This window comes from Hyperolius riggenbachi, chromosome 3 (assembly GCF_040937935.1).
Source record: "Hyperolius riggenbachi isolate aHypRig1 chromosome 3, aHypRig1.pri, whole genome shotgun sequence".
NCBI classification, from domain to species: domain Eukaryota; kingdom Metazoa; phylum Chordata; class Amphibia; order Anura; family Hyperoliidae; genus Hyperolius; species Hyperolius riggenbachi.
In genome coordinates this window covers 514636590-514659175 of record NC_090648.1, presented here as the reverse complement: position 1 = coordinate 514659175, position 22586 = coordinate 514636590, and the positions used below count along the sequence as shown (strand labels likewise).

Genomic DNA, 22586 nt, shown 5'->3' with positions numbered 1-22586 from the left:
CTCAGCTATAAACTTTCCATAGCAAAGCTAGACTGAGTGCTCAGTCAGGGATTCTTATCAGAGGTGATAAAAGTCAGATTACACAGAGAACAATGAAACAAAGGGCAGATTAGGTGTTTACTGTCATGTTCCCATTGATTTATAAGGTAAAATACAAGAGGGTGCTTCATCTCTGGTTCTCTTTAATACGCTCAGACCAGTTGCTGTTGAAATTTGATTTTTATGGCGACAATCCCGCTTTAAGAAAACGTTTAAAAAATTAGTTTTTCTCATGGTATGCCTTTTGTACAAGTATCATACTCCAATGCCTTCTCTTTGCAGAACAACCGGCTTGTGATTGAGCAGTTTGACCGGCGCCCCCAGCAGGACCACACGGAGCTGTACAGCACTCTGATTCTGCCTGCTGTCCGGGAGTCTGACCTCGGGAAGTACGTGTGTCAGGCAATCAGCGAGAAGTGGAGCCACCAGCAGAGCATGGAGGTCATTGTGCACGGTACAGACTGACTGGGCCACGGTGCGGGTTATAATGCAATGTGTGATATTTCAGCTGAGCTAGCACAGGAGGAGGGGCCTGCATGCTGCATTATGATTGGATCATTTCCAAACTGCAAACATTTGCATAACATTAGCACACCATTTGGATCAACACAGAATTATTAACATCTCACTGGCCATCCCGAATGACTGCCCAGGGGCGTAACTACCGGGGGAGAAGCCCCTGCTGGTGGGCCCACAGCTGTCAGGGGGCCCCTACTATTACCCGTCCCTTCCATCAATCCTTCAGATCAGAAGTTTGTGGCTGCACTTGTTATGGGTGTGAAGATCACAATGGCCACACTTGTTGCATGACCCTTGTGAGATGGGCCGCCAGGCCATGAAGGGCACCAGGGGGAGGCAAGGGTAAAGGACATAGCTTCCAACTTTTTGAGATAAGAAAAGACAGTTACGCTAAGCTATGCCCCTAATCACACCCCTAGTCATGCCCCCAGCACACCCTTCATCACACCCCTAGCCACGCCCCCAGCACACCCTTCATCACACCCCTAGTCACGCCCCCAGCACACCCTTCATCACACCCCTAGTCACGCCCCCAGCACACCCTTAATCACACCCCTAGTCACGCCCCCAGCACACCCTTCATCACACCCCTAGACATGCATACCATAAAGATTTCATAAAATTAATTCAGACCACATTGATTCTTTCTATCCTGTTTCATTTCCCTCCATATCAACATATGAAAATAAAAAATATAAAAGGATGGGAATACAATTTGGAGCCAATTAGACACATTTTAGTAGAAAAATACATATATTTACACAGATCTGTACATTAGTCCTGAAAGAGGGACAAATGAGGAAGAAAGAGAGACAGAGGGGCGGGGCTCCCAAAGAGGGACTGTCCCTTTAAAAGAGGGACAGTTGGGAACTATGAAAGAATGTGAACTTGGGGGGGGGGGGGGCATCTAAGTTTTTTGTTGGGGGGGGGGGGGGTGATTTGTAGATTTTCTAATATCTTATTGGTTCACCCCAGAAGGGAATTGCCTTTTGATACATCTCTGAGCACAAGTCAGCAGATGTGAAAATGTTCCCACCCCATGTCTGCCTGTGGAGTGCTGTTCACAATTGCCTGGCAGTCCTGCTGGTCTCTTTGGCTGCAGTAGTGGCTGAATCACACACCTGAAACAAGCATGCAGCTAATCCAGTCTGACAGAGCACCTGATCTGCATGCTTGTTCAGGGGCTGTGGCTAAGAGTATTAGAGACACAGGATCAGCAGGAGTGTTAGGCAACTGGTATTATTTTAAAAGGAAAAATCCATATCCTTCTCCGTTTAGGTTCCCTTTTAAGCAGAGTCCCAGACTTTTCTGCTTTTGATTAGTCATCAAGACTCAGCCTTTTCCTTGTTCAGTGTCATATTTGTGTGAGAAATGTGATATGAAAAAAAATTACTATAGTTCTGCTGGTTTCCATCTTTACTGTTTCTCCGTGATTCCAAAAGTGACATCACTACGCCCATTTTTATTTTTTAGCAACTAAGCTCAGTGTTAATTTACTGCTTATTTAAAGAGGACCTGAACTCTTGTACAGGACAGAAGGAAAATATAGAGAAATACACCCTGTATGTATTTATAGAGTTTAGCCTGTCTGATCCCCCCTCATCTGTGACTAATCACAAGTTGTAATTTGATCTCTCCCCTGTGTTAGCTGACTACCACGGCATAGCAGCTAATTTGTAAACACAGCATGGTAACCCTATGCCTGCTTCCATGATATCAGGAAGTAGACACTGTGTAGATTTATTGCAGGATTTGTATCAGTTGTAACAAATAAAGGTTTTTCTTTAAAGGTTATTATGCTGTTGCTTCTGTTTTAGAGCAGAGAAGACGTTCTGAATTATTTTCCACTTTAACCAATTAGTGTCCCTCCCTCATCAAACATCACCTAGACAACAGGCTTACATCACTGTGTAACCTCTTCAATGGGAGAGGGGGTTAAATTACCTTCTGGTCATGGTGTCCTTATCTTATCTGAAATGGGAAGTTTCTATTATTTACATTTATAGATAATGTTGCTACTGTAGCTAAAAAAAGAGACATCCCTCAATCCTATTAGCACGGCACAGTTCAGCAAAGGCACAGAGACCAGTAAAAAAATAAATTGGGGGACATATAGGGACCTATTTTTTTTAAAAAGGAGGGTTACATAAATATTTGGGGCGCCAACTATTTTACATTTTTTAGTGTTACAACCCCCTTAAACACTTTTCACTGGCCGCTGCGCAAGAATTCGGGTCCGTTTTAAAGTCATCTTTGCCTGAAGTTTGAGCAAATGAACGTTATTTTTACGTTTATTTCATAGATGTTTCTTAGCTTAGAACTTAATTAGCACATGTGTTACATCAGACGGGGCAATTAGATATAGTCAGCGTCCCATCGCTCCTCATCGCGGCCTTAGAGAGGCACTCAACTGTTCTGGAATGCTGACTGCTGGATTCCTGGGATTCATCTGGTTATTGTACAGTATAGAATGTTCGCTGTTATTATAGCTGATGTAAATTCACTGTAATTCAATTCAATTCAATACAATGTAAGAAAGCACTCAGAAATAAGAATTATTTATTATCATTACTCAGTAGATCACAAGTGTGTATTGTGACATGGAGTTTTTTAAATATTCATTTTCATTGAGAATTTATCAATTTGAAGCCAGGGATCCTTATTTTATTTTTAATTTGCGTTTTACTTTATTTCCCGCTGTAGAGAATCCTTTTATCACTGTGGAGACAAAAGAGGACACCATTATTGAAACCACGGCCGGAGACAAGATAGCGAAACTCCCAGTGAAAGTTGCTGCTTATCCAATTCCTTCTTTTCAATGGTATGGGCAGATTTTAGGAATGTACTGAAGACTGTCAGTGCATTGAAAAAGTTTTATTGTAACTTATAAATAACTTTACAGAACTCTTATTTGCTTACACCCCAGTAGAAGGAAGCCTGTGTATACAGAGCAAGGCCCAGATGCTTACAAACTTATGACAAAGGGGACTAAAATGTTTATACATAATTGGGGCTTTGTCCAGCCCCCTCTGTGCAGATCACTCCCACGCTGGCGTCTAAATCCTACTAGATGGTCCGGTATCATCCCCGGTCAACGAGGCCAGTCGAGTGTACTGCGCATGCCCAGTCTGGCCACACGCATCTGCACCGCCGCTCTCCCGTTGCCAGGAGCGTTCTGCACAGCCGCACTTCTGTTACTTCTATTTTTCTATTCAACAATGTAAATGTGTCATGGCTGCCGCTGTGTGAATGTATAATGAAGTCTAAAAGGTTTTCCAAACATTTTCATTAGCGGGTTAATAGTGTTGAATATACAAGCACATTTTGAAAATGATTGAGTTGCCCGTAAGTCAAAAGAATTTTCCAAAATGTTTTGACTTTATCTACCCCTTGACTGAGTTTAGACTCCGACCAACGTCTAGGCTAGCACTGTTCAATCTCGATACTAATGTTTTAATATTATCTTTGAGATCCTTGATTGCTAATATGTTTCTGGCTACTAAAATAGCTATAGCAAGACATTGAAAAGACCCAAAAGGCCCTCCTGAGCTAGCAGAGATCTTGCAAATTGTCAACACTAAATTTAAATGTGAATGCATGATAGCAAAACTAAATAGCTCCAGGGACAGATTTCTTTAATATGAAGCACTTAAAGTGGTATAAAACCCTGACATAATATTCCATTAAAACATGTTTTCCTACTTTTTATATTCCATACGGTTATCATATATGCTTTTGTTCATAAGTATTATTATCAATTTAGAAATTATACGTTCCCAAAGTACACTTTTTTTGATCTGAAAGCTGACTGTAACGATCTGTGACCGATAGGATCCGATCGTGCTCAATCAGAAACAATAGTCAGTAAGGATACAGATACCTGATTATGTGGTGATCTGTAGTATCGCCAATAATGCAGATATTAACCTTTATTTGCACAAGTGTAGTGTTTGGATGCAAACAGTAATACTGGAATACTCTTTCAGTGATAGCCTTTGGAGACTGTGGCTATCACTGGGCAGAGAGACTCCTAAGTGATAGGCCTAGAAGGCTGGGACTATCACCAAGCAGAGAGTGGTCGTACAGGCGGGATTGGCAACGGGTCAGACTACAGCGGTATAAAAAACGTTAGGCAAATTGTAGTCAGTAATCAAGCAAGAGGTCGGCAACGGGACGGGCAGTGAGGTACAAAATCGTCAGGCAAACGTAGTCGGTATTACAGGCAAAGAGTCAGCAGCAGGTCAGACAGGCAGAAGTACAGAATCAGTAGACAGAGGCGAGGTCAGAGGTTAAAGCAGAGGGTCATACACAGAAATATCAATACAGAAATAAATATATAATAATAGCTATCAAAATCCTAATCTAAGTGTGACTCCCCGGGGTCCTGCCGGATCAACACACTAGGATCTGACTAGAGGTCTGAGAGCTAGCACAGAAGTATTCGCAACAACAGACAAAGAGCAAATGGACTGCACATCCTTATACGCAAGGATCACTCACATGACGCCGCCCAGAAGCTGCACCCAATCGGTGTGCAAGGGGCGGTCAGCTGACCGGCTTTCAGGCCGCATAAGAGCGGCGAAGATCTGCGCGCAAATTTTTGCATACATTTTTGCAATTTCACCTATAGGTAATTACGATTGTGCATTTAATTGATTTTGTATAGTCATTCTTATTTTCACATAAAATGTCACATAATTTTTGTGTAATTTTGTGCCGACTTTGGCAGTGAATAGCAAAGCCATTATACAGGCTATTGACACCAAAATTGCTACATATGTTAAGCAGAATGGTGGGTACATGTCAAAAAAAGAATTTTCCAAAAACACCTTGTAGTTTTTGAGAAAATGGATTTTAAAAATGCAAAGAAAAAATGCTATTAGCCAGCGAAGTCGGCACAAAATTATGCAAACTTTCATTAAAATTACATGAAAAATTATGCGAAATTATGAACTATTACTATTACATACAACAATTAATAACAATTTCCCCTGAAATTTTGCATTACAATGCGTAATTGCGAATTTTGATGCAAACAACCACTGACATAGTGAGAGAGACCGGGGCCCCCGGCTGTCGTGCGAACCAGTGTTTGGGATTTTAAATTTCACAGGTGAGTGGTTAGGGAGGGGACTGTGTGGGAGATGCCTACACTCGGCGGTCCCTGTAAAAGATGTAATCAACGATTACGTCCAACCGAAGCCTCCCACCTGAATGCTAATTTATGCAATTCCTGCTAGATTTGGTACGGCAGGCAAAGGGTGTATGACCGTACACCTGATTGGCTAACTGGCGCATGCTGACCAGATAAAGGTAGGAAATTGCTTGAACTGGTAGTGAGCAATTGTGTGTATTGCAAAAAATGCTATTAGCCAGCGAAGTCGGCACAAAATTATGCGAAATTTCATTTAAATTACATGAAGAATTATGCAAAATTATGAAATATTACTATTACATACAAAATTCATTACAATTTCCCCGGAAATTTTGCATTATGATGCGTAATTGCGAATTTTGATGCAAAGAACCACTGGTTCTATGTCACATGCAAGTTATATAAGTTTATTTTCCCTTCAGGTATGCATTAAGATGAACCCATTTATTGCAAACCCTTTTTTAATCAAGTTGAATTAAATCATTTAAAAGGCAGGAAGTCTGATTTTGGTGTGATAAACTTTATTGGTTGACAACAAAGAACTCATAAACACAAACTTTCATCTGCAGAAGGAACGCTAATGGCTGGAAGGCTTGCGTTTACTGTCTATATAGTCAGCTAATAAATGTTGTCACGTAATCTGTGCTTGCTGTTCTATTCACCGCTAACACAATACAACACAGGAAAATATTTCACTGCTGCAATCAACAGGAGAATCTGGAACATTCTGCCTTTCCTAACTCATTAGAAAACTCGTTTGTTAAAGTTCCACCTCTGCTGGATCAGTACAAGTTATCGACAGACATTTGTGGCCACTGTAAAATCAATTACATAAAATGACCTCATTAATATCTGTGCATGTTTTGGCAGCTTAATTCATTCACCGGGCGCTCTGTACTGCTAAACAGCTGATATGTGGCTGATTAAATAACGTACCTGATATGTGACCCTTTGCCCTGTGCTGATTAAAGGTTACCAGATGCGAATAAAAAGAAGAGAAACAGGGGGAGCAGGCATATACTATAGCATGTCCTGACGCCCACCCCTCCCCCGTTCTCCTCTCTAGCCCCCCATCATACCTAAAAGCCACCCGGGATCCTCTCCAAGTCAACGGAGTCGGGCTTACTGCACAGGCGCTGTCTGGGCTGCCCACTTTTAGGTATGATGGGGGGCAGAGAGGAGATCACGGGGAGGGGTGAGGATCAGGACAGGAGATAGTATATGTCTGCTGCCCCATTTCTCTTCTTTTATTCACATCTGGTATCCTTCAGAGGCAATGCAACGACATAGAGTAGATCGTAGTAAATTATCCAGGATATCGAATTTAAAGGGAAAATCCGCGCTGCCCAAAAAAACTAACTTCACTTACCTGGGGCTTCTTCCAGCCCCTGCCAGTCATTCTGTGCCCTTGCTGCAGCTCCTCTCACTCCCGGTGTCCAGCGGTGAAGAAGCCGATCTCGCCGGGTCGGCTTCATGTGCGCTCCACGGCGCGGGTCACGTGGTGCATGTGACGGCATCGGGTCTCTACTGTACAGGCGCGGAACTACTACTACTACTGTGCAGAAGAGACCCGATGATGTCAGCCGGACCACGTGACCCGCGCCGTGGAGCGCACATGAAGCCGACCCGGAAGCTGACCTGGTGAGGTCGGCTTCTTCAGCGATGGAATCCGGGAGTGAGAGGAGCTGCGGCGAGGGCACAGAACGACTGGCAGAGGCTGGAAGAAGCCCCAGGTAAGTGGAGTTTGTTTTTTTTGGCAGCGCAGATCTTCCCTTTAACCTTAATTATCCTGGTTTCAGCATCAGAGAAAACGTCCTATCTTACTAATATTATAAATGGGAAAGTTTGGATGTTTGAATGTTTGTTACTCGATCACACTACAATGGCTGAACGGATGTGAATGAAATTTGGCACACACATAGTACATTACCTGGAATAAAGTATAGGATACTTTTTATTCCCATAACCAAAAAGGGGGCGGAGACAAATACAAATTTCACTGGGAAAATGTAAACTGCAGCTATTCTTACACTGTTAATGGTAGGGCTCTCATACTTTGCACACCTGGTTACTGGGTGACTGGGAATAATATTCAGAAAAGTGGGAGGAGCCTACAAAAGCCAATCAAAATTCACCTATTGATTTTCAAGGGGAATATTTAATTGCTGCCATACTTGCAGGGGCGCCGCGAGGCATAAAGCAAACCAAGCGGCTGCTTGGGGCCTCAAGATCGTAGGGGCCTCGGCGGCTCAGTGACGTCGGCGTGACGTCACTGTTTTCCCGCAGCCCCGCAGGGCTGGCAGAGCAGAGCAGGGCAGCAGGGCTACGGGAAGATGGCCGCCGCCGAAGCCCTGCTCTGGAGACTATTTATGCCTCCAGTACAGGGCTTCGGGTGGCCATCTTCCCGTAGCCCTGCATTCAATCAGCGCGGGAGATTGGAGGAGGGAGTAAGCTCCGTGGGAACTGCGCGCCTGAGGAGCCGGCCAGGAGAGGAGACGGGGAGAGAAGACTTCTGCCAGTGCCAGGTGAGTAAATTATTTTCTTTTTGCAGCCCTTATCTGCTGAAAATGTGCCCTAATTGCATTTGCTATCTGCTGAACTGTGCCCTAATTGCGTTTGATTTCTGCTGAACTGTGCCCTAATTGCATTTGATTTCTGCTGAAAATGTGGCCCTAATTGCGTTTGATTTCTACTGAACTGTGCCCTAATTGCATTTGATTTCTGCTGAGAATGTGCCCTAATTGCGTTTGATTTCTGCTGAAAATGTGCCCTAATTGCGTTTGATTTCTGCTGAAAATGTGCCCTAATTGCGTTTGATTTATGCTGAACTGTGCCCTAATTGCATTTGATTTCTGCTGAAAATGTGCCCTAATTGCGTTTGATTTCTGCTGAAAATGTGCCCTAATTGTGTTTGATTTCTGCTGAACTGTGCCCTAATTGCGTTTGATTTCTGCTGAAAATGTGGCCCTAATTGCGTTTGATTTCTGCTGAAAATGTGCCCTAATTGCGTTTGATTTCTGCTGAAAATGTGCCCTAATTGCGTTTGATTTCCGCTGAAAATGGGCCCAAATTGCGTTTGATTTCTGCTGAAAATGGGCCCAAATTGCGTTTGATTTCTGCTGAAAATGGGCCCAAATTGCGTTTGATTTCTGCTGAAATGTGGCCCAAATTGCGTTTGATTTCTGCTGAAATGTGGCCCAAATTGCGTTTGATTTCTGATGAAATGTGGCCCAAATTGCGTTTGTTTTCTGTTGAAATGTTGCACAAATTGCGTTTGTTTTCTGCTGAAATGTTGCACAAATTGCGTTTTTATTTTCTGGTGTCTGGGGTAACTGTTGCTGCATTTATTATCTAATGGTCATAGTTGGCTATATTTGCTGTGCTACGGTTAAGCTTCGCACATACAATGTCATGGCCACGCCCATTTTTCGGCGCGCCTCAATTGCCCCCACATCCATTTTTCCCCGCAAACAGCCCCTCCCCAATCCGCCCTCCCGCTCCACCCACATGTCATGGCCACGCCAACTTATGCGGGATAGCCACACCCATTTTTCGCCGCAGGATAGGGCCACTTACTACAGTCCGCTTGGGGCCACAAAAACCTTAGCTGCACCCCTGCATTCTTGCACTGTAAATGGTACAAGCCTCAAACTTGATACAGTTGGTCATTGGTTGACTGGGGTTCAAATTCAGAAAAGGGTCACAAACAGCCAATCAGATTTGTTTCATTTCAATGCAAATTATTGATTCCAAAGACCACAAAGCTCACAAACGTGGTCATTGAGTAATTGTGTGTTAGGGTTAGAAAAAGTGGGCGGACCCAACACCAGCCAAATACATACCCGGGCAACGAGCTAGTATGTATATATAGCTGTATGTTGGTATGGACCCCCCACCCAAGTAAAATTTAGCCTAGGCTATTTAGTTATGTAATTTTCTACCCAAAAACACTTGGGGAGACCAGGTCTAGTTTCTGCTCACTTTGGAAACACAAACATACATTCCGCCCTGATGTGCCTGCCAGCAGTAAAGATGTTGCCATCTGAGATACATTTAAAGCAAACCTGGAGAGAAATAAACTTAGGAGATAATGATTTGTATGTGTAGTACCGCTAAGAAATAGAACATTAGCAGCAAAGAAAAGAGTCTCATATTGTTTCCAGCACAGGAAGAGTTAATAAACTTCAGTTGTTATCTATGCAGAAGGGCTTCTGAACTGATGAAATGAATAGAGCTCTGTAAGGACGGACCTGTGTTGTGTTTTCCAGGTTTAAGGATGGGAAGCCCCTGACCTATAGCGGTGCGTATGGAAAGCATCGCTCATCTCTCCACTTCCTGCAGATCAGAGACGTGACGGAGCAGGACGCCGGGCGATACACGCTGGTGCTGAGGAACGAGCAGGCTGGACTGACGGAGCATGTCTCCTTACGGCTGCTGGTGAACGGTGAGCAGAGCAAGCAGATACGATGGGATAGACATGTGTATGTACAGTGCCAAGCACACACATAACTAGGCGGTGTTTCTTTTTTTATTTGTCTGCCTGAAAGCGTTAAATATCAGGTATGCAAGTGACAGTTTCTGTCTGGGTCAGTACCGTTTCGGACTATAGCTGTGACCCTCACTGGTAAGTAATTACAGACATAAAACACTTTCCTGGGAGTAAATGGCTTTCGGGAGCAGGGAAGAGATAAAAATGGTCATAGATTCATGACCATAGATTCATAAAAAGTTCATAGATTTTAGCTCTGGCATACTTCCATGAAGGCGTCATTGAGCAGAGGCAATGAAACAGTAAAAACTTAAAAAGTAGACTTACAAATAAAATATAACTGTGGGCTATCTAAAAAAAACCAACTTATTTTTAGGAGAAGGATAGATGCAATTGTTTATCTCATCAGTTTCTTTTTACTTCATGTTTCCTTTAAACGGCAGCTAAAGTGAGAGACATATGGAGGCTGCCATATTTATTTCCTTTTAAACAATCCCAGTTGCCTGGCAGCCCTGATGATTTCTTTGGCTGCAGTAGTGTCTGAATTACACACCTGAAACAAGCATGCAGCTAATCTGTCAGATCTGACAATAATGTCAGAAACACCAGATCTGCTGCATGCTTGTTCAGGGGCTGTGGCTGAAATTATTAGAGGCAGAGGATCAGCAGGACAGCCAAGCAACTGGTATTGTTTAAAAGGAAATAAATATGGCAGCCTCCATATACCTCTCTCTTCAGTTGTCCTTTAAATTGTCTATTTTCAAACTGTGTTTATATACTCCATTCAATTCAAGCGATCTCTGGCTAAATGAATGAGGTTGTGTCTGTGATGCCTGAGAGTGACAGGACACTGCGACAGTCCAAATCCAGCATAATCTACAATGGCCTCATTATCACACAACGCCATCTGTGGTGATAAATCTGATAGCTGAATTATTTTTTTTTCTTAAACTAAAATATCTGGGAAGTAGCAGCTTGGATGGCCGTCTGCATGTCGGCTGCCAGCTGAGCTGCTGTTTTCCCAGCAAATAGCTAAACACATTTGTTGGAAACAAATCTTTATTTCCCCACAAGTGGCCTGGCTGTCAGCTGTCCGCTCAGCTGTCTGATAGAAACCGAGTGACGTTATAGAGCAATGCTGGGTGAGGTCATACCGGAACAGGAAGCCAACTGGTGTCTGATAGGGGACCTGAACTCTTGCACAGGACAGAAGGAAAACAGAGAAATGCACCCTGTGTGTATTTACAGAGTTTAGCCTGTCTTATTCCCCCTCATGCGTGACTAATCATCACTGTAATTTAATCTCTCAGCTGTGTCAGCTCAGCAATCCCCTCTGCCACAGCAGAACAGCTACTTTATAAACACAGGATGTTAACCCTATGTCTGCTTCCATAAAAGCAGGAAGTAGACACACTGAAGATTTATTGCAGGATTTCTATCAGCTGTAACAAAGAAATGTTTTTCTTTAAGGTTATTATGCTGTTGCTTATATTTTACAGCAGAGAGGAAGTTCTGAGTTCAGTTACGCTTTAAAAGTAAAATGACAATATGTGTGGGATAAAGCTAAGCTACCATTATCACTGGGCCCATAGTTTTTACTTGGCTACGCCTGGGAAAATTGGTGCATGTCACGATTGTTAAAGAGGCCCTGTAGTGACATATAGCAGAATGCAGTAAAGAGGCCCTGTAGTGACATATAGCAGAATGCAGTAAAGAGGCCCTGTAGTGACATATAGCAGGATGCAGTAAAGAGGCCCTGTAGTGACATATAGCAGAATGCAGTAAAGAGGCCCTGTAGTGACATATAGCAGAATGCAGTAAAGAGGCCCTGTAGTGACATATAGCAGAATGCAGTAAAGAGGCCCTGTAGTGACATATAGCAGGATGCAGTAAAGAGGCCCTGTAGTGACATATAGCAGAATGCAGTAAAAAGGTCCTGTAGTGACATATAGCAGAATGCAGTAAAGAGGTCCTGTAGTGACATATAGCAGAATGCAGTAAAGAGGCCCTGTAGTGACATATAGCAGAATGCAGTAAAGAGGCCCTGTAGTGACATATAGCAGAATGCAGTAAAGAGGTCCTGTAGTGACATATAGCAGAATGCAGTAAAGAGGCCCTGTAGTGACATATAGCAGAATGCAGTAAAGAGGCCCTGTAGTGACATATAGCAGAATGCAGTAAAGAGGCCCTGTAGTGACATATAGCAGAATGCAGTAAAAAGGCCCTGTAGTGACATATAGGAGAATGCAGTGAAGAGGCCCTGTAGTGACATATAGCAGAATGCAGTGAAGAGGCCCTGTAGTGACATATAGCAGAATGCAGTAAAGAGGCCCTGTAGTGACATATACTAGAATGCAGTGAAGAGGCCCTGTAGTAACATATAGCAGAATGCAGTAAAGAGGTCCTGTAGTGACATATAGCAGAATGCAGTAAAGAGGCCCTGTAGTGACATATAGCAGAATGCAGTAAAGAGGCCCTGTAGTGACATATAGCAGAATGCATAAAAAGGCCCTGTAGTGACATATAGCAGAATGAAGTAAAGAGGCCCTGTAGTGACATATAGCAGAATGCAGTAAAGAGGCCCTGTGGTGACATGTAGCAGAATGCAGTAAAGAGGCCCTGTAGTGACATATAGCAGAATGCAGTAAAGAGGCCCTGTAGTGACATAGAGCAGGATGCAGTAAGGAGGCCCTGTAGTGACATATAGCAGAATGCATAAAAAGGCCCTGTAGTGACATATAGCAGAATGCAGTAAGGAGGCCCTGTAGTGACATATAGCAGAATGCATAAAAAGGCCCTGTAGTGACATATAGCAGAATGAAGTAAAGAGGCCTTGTAGTGACATATAGCAGAATGCAGTAAAGAGGCCCTGTGGTGACATGTAGCAGAATGCAGTAAAGAGGCCCTGTAGTGACATATAGCAGAATGCAGTAAAGAGGCCCTGTAGTGACATAGAGCAGGATGCAGTAAAGAGGCCCTGTATTGGCATATAGCAGAATGCAGTAAAGAGGCCATGTAGTGACATATAGTAGAATGCAGTAAAGAGGCCCTGTAGTGACATATAGCAGAATGCAGTAAAGAAGCCCTGTAGTGACATATAGCAGAATGCAGTAAAGAGGCCCTGTAGTGACATATAGCAGAATGCAGTAAAGAAGCCCTGTAGTGACATATAGCAGAATGCAGTAAAGAGGCCCTGTAGTGACATATAGCAGAAGGCAGTAAAGAGGCCCTGTAGTGACATATAGCAGAATGCAGTAAAGAGGCCCTGTAGTGACATATAGCAGAATGCAGTAAAGAGGCCCTGTAGTGACAAATAGCAGAATGCAGTAAAGAGGCCCTGTAGAGACATATAGCAGAATGTAGTAAAGAGGACCTGTAGTGACATATAGCAGAATGCAGTAAAGAGGCCCTGTTTTATACACTATTTCATTTAGTTAAATTAATTAAATGAAAAACTTCTTAAAACAGAAGGTATTTGTGATAATTTAGCTTTAAGTGATTAGGTGTGGTGTCCCACAATGCTTCACTGCTGCATATGCAAATTATCTCTCTATGCCAGGGGCGTAACAATAGACCCTGCAAGGGATGCAGCTGCAGGGGGGCCCAGAAGCCACAGGGGCCCTGTCCTGAGAGACTGACAAGGAAGCACAAGGAGAGAAAAAAACTTTCTGCTCTCTGCAAAATTGTTCTAATGACTGCATCTGCTCAGCCGCTGATAAGGAATCATAAAAAGTTTTGTAGACAAAGATTTGTAAACAGTCCCTATGCAGGGGGAGGGGGCCCCAGTGATTTCTAGTTACGCCCCTGCTCTATGCCCATGAAGCCAGGCTTGCATCCAGAACCGCTGGTGTCTAGCAAGCCTATAGCTTATTGCTTGTACATTTTATAAGCTGTAGTCTTGCTATACACCAGCGGTTCTGGATGTAAGCCGGGCATCAGGGGTATAAAGAGATAATTTGCATATTCAGTAGCAGTGCATTGTGGGTAACCACAGTCGCTCACTTAAAGAGAATCTGTATTGTTAAAATCGCACAAAAGTAAACATACCAGTGCGTTAGGGGACATCTCCTATTACCCTCTGTCACAATTTCGCCGCTCCTCGCCGCATTCAAAGTGGTTAAAAACAGTTTTAAAAAGTTTGTTTGTAAACAAACAAAATGGCCACCAAAACAGGAAGTAGGTTGATGTACAGTATGTCCACACATAGAAAATACATCCATACACAAGCAGGCTGTATACAGCCTTCCTTTTGAATCTCAAGAGATCATTTGTGTGTTTCTTTCCCCCATGCACTGAAGTTTCAGGCTGCTCTTTTCTTCCTGCAAACAGCTTTGCCCTTGTCTGTAATTCCTCAGTATGTGAAAGCCCAGCCAGCTCAGAGGATGATTTATCCAGCTTATAAAAGATAAGAGAGAAGAGAGAAGCTGCTCTAATCTAAATAACACACAGGCAGTGTGCAGAGAGGGGCCTGAAAGGGGGAGTTCATAGCAGAACCACAACACTGAAGAACTTGGCAGCCTTCCAGACACAGGCTGACAAGTCTGACAAGAGAGAGAGCGGCGGGGAGCGGCGAAATTGTGACAGAGGGTAATAGGAGATGTCCCCTAACGCACTGGTATGTTTACTTTTGTGCGATTTTAACAATACAGATTCAACCACTTGCCGACCAGGGGATTTTACACTGATCGGTGCTGCGCGGGCTCTACAGCCCGCAGCACCGGCGATCAGGAGTGCAGCCTACCCCCCTTTTTTCCCCACTAGGGGGATGTCCTGCTGGGGGGGTCTGATCGCCGCCGGCTGCAGTTGCTTAGCGGGGGGGCTCTTCAAAGCCCCCCTCCGCAGCGCTTTCCGCCCTCTCGCCCGATCCCTCCCTCTCCCTTCCCCTGTGTGCTGCGCAGGACGGATTTCCGTCCTGCGCATTGAAGGATAGGCTTCAGCCTATCATATGCCGGCGATCCCCGCAACAGCGCCGTATGATGTAAACAGCGGGGATTTCTTCCCCGCCTGTTTACATTTTGCCGGCGAGCCGCCATCGGCGGCTCTCCGGCTGTTCACGGAGACACCCTCCGTGAACTGACATGGAAAGGCCGCTCGATACCGTTTCCATGGTAACCCGCAGACGACCAGTTTACGCCAATCGGCGTTAGCTGGTCGTCAAGAGGTTAAAGCTGAATTATCACAAATACCTTCTGTTTTAAGAAGGCAAACCACACTGAGCATTCTTGACTGGAGTAATCCTTAATGGTTCCATCTGTCTGTCTGTCTGGCTGTCTATCAACATACAGAATAATAAATAGAATAAATTCTGTATTTTAGTTCCTCCACAGATCCACGAGAAGGAAACTTCATCTCCCAACATTTATGCCCAGGGCAGCCGCCACGTTCTGACCTGCACAGTGTTTGGTGTCCCCGCCCCAGCGACCATCCAGTGGCAGTGGCGACCGTGGACACCATGCAAGATGTATACCCGACGTAGCGTGTAAGTTCCAGCTTCTGATTACGCAGCGTAGCCAAGGCATGCTTTATAAGAGACACTATACCGGGTTTATCCATGTGTATGCATGGAAAAACCTCAGAAAATGTCAGAGGGGAGGAGGGATGACAAACCGCATCGGTGACCTATGAGGCCTCGAGAACATAATGGGTTTGTATTGCTTGTTATTTTATTGATCTGAGATCACTAAAGGATGCTGAGGATCAGCTGTACAAAAGCTAGACTCTCAACCGAGACTGTCCTGGAACAGTCAACCTGAGTGAGGATTATCTAGTGTGTGTACAATGATTGTGATAACACCTTATTATACATGCCCCCCCCCCCCCCCCCAAAAAAAAAAATTAGATTGGTTTGGTCAAATCAAGAAAAAAATAAATTGTAACGTGTGTGGCCCCCATAAGATTTTACTTGATCAGGATTTGACCAGCTGCGGTTCTTTGTGTTGTGCCATGTCATAAACCTTATAACCTATTGGGTATCCTCACCCTGCAGGGCCCGACAAAGGTCGTCTCGCAGACATCAGCGGGACCGAATGCCCGAGTGCAAAGACTGGAAGGACGTGACTCTGGACGGGGATGTAAACAGCATTGAAAGCATGGAGACTTGGAGCGAGTTTGTGGAGGGGCGGAATAAGGTAACTGTACAGCCTCTGGGTGATATTCCCTGATTGCATTGCACTTCCTAAGGCCATCCTGGCAGGAACAATCCTGTATTATTGGGGAAGTCAATTATCCGCCATGCGGCCGGCGTCACGAACGTCTGCGCTCAGCTTCTTCCTCCATCGAGGAAATGCCAAAAAAAAGAGAAAAAAAAGTCATAGATAGAAACAGCAGAGGGGTAATTATCACAGGTTAAAAGTGCAGTTATAATTGAAGACACATTTAATTCCTTCGCAAAGAACTGCTGGTCAGGCGGAACGAACGCTGAACTGCGGACAAATGTGTGATGGCTAGCAAGGAAACGCTAGAAGAACTAATCAGACGACGAGGCCAAGGGAACAGAAATAATATGCCAAGAAGATTGTGGATATAATAATAACGCATAAATGAGGATTAAAAAAATGGATGTAAAATTATCACTTCAGTGGTCTGTTTGCAAAAAAACCGATAATCGTGATATTCGTCCAAAATGCTTTCTTCAGTTTGCCATAGAGATGTTCCTGACAGCATAATAACATGTTCAATTCATCATCATTATTCAACAACTCTCATCAAAGAAAGATTGGCAAACATCTGAATTTGCTGTTTAATGTTAAATCCCCATCTAAAGTCAGAAATGAGATATCCATGGGTGAGTTGTAAGGCCATATATATTACTTTAGCACTTTAATTAATTAGATTTAATATATACCATATACATAATATCAACTCATCCTTGACTTTCAATTATCCAGACCCCAGAGACTCCTCCTGTAAGGGAGACGAGGTTGTGTGACGCTTGTAGTAAGGACTACAATATTATGCAGAGGGGGTAAGATTGAGGGAGGAGCTTAGGTTCAAATCTTTTTTTTTTTTTTTTTTTATTTGAAAAAATGTGGTCAAATTTCTGGTTTTATATATATATATATACCGTATATACTCGGCTATAAGTCGAGAAATTTAGGTCTGATCTACTTTTGTAAAGTAGGGGGGTCGACTTATACTCGTGTCAGACCTAAATTTCTGACTTGTAGCTGAGTATCAATTGACCCCTCTGCTCTGCATCTGCTGCAGTATGATCCCACTAGTGCTGCCAGCCAAGCGGATTTTATCCCCCTGCTCTATGATTCCTAGATGCCACAATGCTGTGCCCCCCTGCAAGCAGGAGAATGGACTAACCCCCGCTCATTACTTATTCTCTCAGGCGGCAGCTGAGAATGCTGGTCCCCGCTGAGCATGTGATGCTCCGGCGGCTGCCGGGGTAGGAGCCGCTCACTTTTCCCCATTAAAATGAATAATACAGCTCTCTCCCTGGCACTCGCTGTATGTGCTGACACTTCAGGGAGGAGCAGCAATTAGATGGGCATGGGACAATGATGAGAATGGCGGGGGGAGGGGCGGAGATTAAATCGCCGGTGTCCTGTCATGAAATGCTGCTTGCATCAGGGATAGGCAGGTGAGGACAGTGATCGGTGGCTGGAACGGAGGGATTTAGAGCGGCTCCTACAACCGCTGCGGGAGTAGAAGCTGCTCTAAAAATCCTTCTGTTCCAGCCACCGATCACTGTCCTGACCTGCCTATCCCTGATGCAAGCAGCTTTTCATGACAGGACACCGGCGATAAAGCTTCATTGACAGTGCGGTATCCTCTATACTCCCTCCTTTCCGCTCTCTGTCCAATAGTACAGCGCGACTCCCGATGTCACATGACACATGAAGTCACATGACATCAGGAACCGGAGCTGTACTATTGGACAGAGAGCGGCATGAATGGAGAGTGTATAGAGGATTCAGCGCTGGCAATCGAACTGTAAGTGTTGGCTTCTGCTGCAGTGCTCACTGTGATCGCACAGAGGGGGGGGAGAGAGGATGGAAGCACAAAATAGTTTAGCATTGCGGGGAAGGGGACAGAAAGAAGCTGCCTTCCCAGCGCATAACATTACAGAGTTGTGCTGGGAGGGAGGGGGGATTTTCAGTGTGTTGCAGGTGATTTAGCACTGTGGGGAGGGATAGAGAGATGCTGGCTGCTGGGGCTCTGGGAAGGGTTTATTGTTTAAAGCAGACCTGATCTCAGATCTTTCTCTCTGCTCTAAAAGATATGCAATAGCATGATATCCTTTAAAAGAAAAATGCCTTTTGTTTGCAGATGAATTGCAGAATTTGTATCAGCTGTAGTGTGTCTACTTCCTGCTTTCATGGAAGCAGGCATATTGTTAACATCCTGTGCTTTCAAATGAGTTTATCTGCCTTGTCAGGTGACACAGAGAAGAGATCAAATTACAACTTGTTATTAGACACAGATGAGTAGGGATTAGACAGGCTAAACTCTCTTAATACATACAGTTTGCATTTCTCTATGTTTTCATTATGTCTTGTGCAAGGCTTCAAGTCTACTGTGCAGCCATTAACTTTGCTAGATAGACTTATACTTGAGTTATTAAAAAATTCCAGCTTAAGAGGGTCAAATAGTGGGGTCGACTTATACACGAAGTCGACTTATATCCGAGTATATACGGTATATATATATATATATATATATATATATATATATATATATATATATATATATATATATATTCTTTATCAGCCGTGGTGGAAAATCTTGATTTTCTGAAAGTTGAATAGTCTGTGATAGGTTGATATTATCTGTGCATCTTTTTTCAGATTTTTGATCATTTTTTTCACAATTGTAGGAAAATTGAACACAAGTGTGTGGTACATCGGTCAGGTCTCTAAAAAGTTTCAAACAACCCCAAACAAATGATCAGAATGCTTGAATCTAAAAATAACATAACAAATGGAATCATGTGTGGTTACCTTTAAGGTTGCCACAAACTATACAGTTTTTTTAGACTTCATTACAATTCAAGAATTACAATCAACTTTTCTGACTAATTGTAACATTTTAAAAATCTGACCATTATAAAAAAAGCGATTAAAAACTTTGAAAAAACAGCTTGGGTCTATAAATCAAGAAATATTTTTTACACCATTCAATATTTATAAACATTAATCAGAGGAAGCCACTTTTAAATGAATTATTCGCTCAAATAAAAATGAAATCGGTTATTCTGTATAGATAATAGTTTTTATCAAATTTCCATAAAATCAAATTGATTTGTATCATACTCCAGGTAAGATGGCTACACACCATATCATTTTTTTAATTCTTTTCCATTTAGGAATTACAATTTATTTTTCTGACTAATTGTAACATTTCACTGATCATCTGATCCCTGTATCATACACGTGTTGAATTTTTCCCCAATTATGGAAAAAAATGACTAAAAACTCTGAAAAAAATAGTTGCTTTGGTCTATGCATCAAGAACTTCACAGCCTACCCTACTTCATTCAATCTTCATAAGAATGAATCATAAAAATTCACCACTCCACATCTTTTTATCTTAAAAAAACAAACAAACAAAAATTCAATAGATTTCTCAAACAAATAAAAAAAAGCTTCTCATTTTTTATCAAATTTCGGTAAATTGTAATTATTTAATTGTATCATTTTGTGGCTACCTTTAGTCATACAGAAGGGGTTGGTGATAGGGAGCAGGTTAGGAAGGGATACATGTCAAGGGGAGATTAGAATGAGTTGCTAAGAAGGTACCCTATTTATAAAATGATCAGCTAGGGTTAGGTGATCTACCTAATGTTGTCCATACATGGTACAATTTTTTCTCGATTAATTTTGTTTGATTATTCCGTCAGATCGAATATAAAGATTTTTCCAACATGTGGGATCGGATTTTTATTAAAAAAAAAAAACAGGATCCTCGTACGTTTTTCTTGTTTGAAAAAAAAAAGAAAAAGGATTATTTTCAACTGTCATTCGATTTGATCGTTTTGGTTGCGTAAACGGGTGTAAACGGGTTTTTATTGTATCTTGTATGGGCGCCATAAAGCTGAATACTGTGGAACCTCACAGCGATGCCTCCCGACAAACGAGGTACCCCGATCCATCTTCCCGCCCGCAGGAACACGCAACGTCGCATGACGGGTGCGAACGAGAGTTCAAATGGTCGCAGCACTTTGCGCGGGAATCATGGGGGTCGTCAGGGATCTTAAAGATCCGCCATGACGGTCATTATCGCAGCACGTTGCAAAGCGTTGTTCGCCTAATCGTGTGCCTGTTCCCATGTTGTGAGACCGCGAAAACAATCACTTGTTGCTCCAAAAATTGACGGCCGTTGGAAAAATTGCAGACAAAATGGTGAAGTGGGTAAGGGTCTTCATGGAAGTCCCATTTCTAAAGAACCTGAGTATAGATGAGCTTATTGCTGATATTCATTCATTGCACCAGTATGTACTTCCCTGAGCCTCTGCATACACAGATATATTAGAGGCATTATAATATACAGTATAATAGAGGCATTGTATATCCCGACCAGTTCTACGCTGCGCCAAAAGCAAAGCAGATCTACTTTCACTTAAAGTGGCGTTTTGGAGATTGACTTTCTCAGGCCTGTAATAATGTATTTCAGCAGCTTGTAACAAACGTGCCCTATAATTAGATCCTTGTGTTGTTTTTAGCGAAGGGTTTTCCTTTTGTAAAGAAAGTTCCACAGCATGTAACGAGGCGGGCTTCCTGTCAGGATACACGGCCCGGCCTGTCTGTTGTGTTGTCAACATCTTGCACACAGCGTGACCTGTAATAACATTTGTAAAATCGGTTGACCTTTCCCGATGTTCCCTGGTGAGTTCTGGCGTTGAATAGATTCCTTGTAATAATTACCTTCTCTCAGGTCTCAAAATGAGACAAAAAACGGTGACTAAAATTTTAGCAAACCTACTTCCTGTTTCCTTGACTCACTTCCTGTGTAAGGACCACCCTTCATATTGCAACTTTCCTGTTTTCTGTCACACAAAATGTTCCCTTTAGGGTAAAACAGGTTGTTGTTGAAAGAGGTGGTGATGAAATCGTATTTAGCCCATGATGTGGAGGCCTGGATGGAGAGAGATGTTTCTACCTGGGAGGTGTCAGGATATGACCCTGAGTGTATGGACTCTGTCCTGCTGTCAAAGCGCGGGTGAAAAATGTCCTGCAGCCTCTAGTGTGTTTGTGGGGTGTTGAGATCTGTCAGTGTGAAATGACTTTTACTACCTCTAAAGGAAAACATTGCAGAGCTGTGTAATGTTACAGCTCATTCTCTAATATGAGAAGAAGAACAGAACAGGCCGAATACTCAATGCGCTTTCCTCCTTAAACGTTAACCTCCCTGGTGGTACGATTGTTTCTGGATTTTAGGGTCGAAAAGCAGTGAAATATTTTCACACGTTTCTAAACCCTAAAAGCAGGAAAAAAATCAAACCACATAGAGATTTGTGGCAGACCCGGCATTGACTCACCTCCCTGGGATCTAGCGCTGCTATTCTCCCTCCGTCCTCTGGGTGGCGCTGTACCCCTATAGTGAGATCACCACCTTTTGTCATGATGACAATCGGCGATCTCATCTGAGGGATCCAGAGCCTCTGAGGGCGGGAAGAAGAAAGGCTTCCGGTGGCTGGATCCCGGGGGAGGGAAGTTGAAATGGCCACTGTGATGCAGGCGCTGCACATACCTCCTTGTCGCTAGACTCGCTACCCCCCTCCCCGAGTCAGGCTCGGGAATACCGCTCCTGGCTTCTTATGTCCACCCAGAGCTTGACTCGGGGTTACTGCCAAGGAGGTAAAACCATGCTGACATTAAAAGAATGCATAGTAGGGGTCAGCTGTGTAGCGTACTGGTTGAGGCCTTTGATATTGGGTTTGAGCCTTTGACCAGGGTTCAAAACCCGGCTCAAGCCAGTATGTAAAACATTAACCATTTCAGCACGCGGGTATTTTTCAACTTACAGTATGCATCAGAGCAATTTTCACCTCCCATTCATTCGCCAATAACTTGATCACTAATTATCACAATGAATTGATCTATATCTTGTTTTTTCCACCACCAATTAGGCTTTCTTTGGGTGGTACATTTTAAAATCACAAATACTGGTCCACATGACAGCCCAGGGGCCCCAGGTCACTCTCACTCGCTGGGGCCCCCAAACCACCATGCGACACCTAGAGGGAAGTGTGGGCAAGCCCTGGACCTCTCACCTCCAGGGAACTCACCCCACCACCTCTAAACTGAATGCCAACTGCACAAAAACACAATTGCTAACTTCCAGCTAGAGCAATATCCTGCCTCTATCTGGCCAGCAGACGCCAGTCAGCCAATCAGGTGTACTGTCATACACTCTTTGCCTACTGTACCATACCTA

At 43.4% G+C, this 22586-nt stretch overlaps 1 protein-coding gene across 2 annotated transcripts in view; it reads left to right on the top strand.

The window, feature by feature from the left end:
• The window catches only part of FLT4 (fms related receptor tyrosine kinase 4), a 312818-nt gene that overhangs the window by 219553 nt on the left and 70679 nt on the right, over positions 1-22586 (top strand). For both annotated transcript variants that reach the window (XM_068278407.1, XM_068278408.1), the window contains exons 7-11: positions 322-493; positions 3262-3379; positions 9982-10157; positions 15519-15681; positions 16189-16330. In XM_068278407.1, coding sequence (XP_068134508.1) covers positions 322-493; positions 3262-3379; positions 9982-10157; positions 15519-15681; positions 16189-16330 — 771 coding nt within the window. The remainder of the gene's footprint in view (positions 1-321; positions 494-3261; positions 3380-9981; positions 10158-15518; positions 15682-16188; positions 16331-22586) is intronic.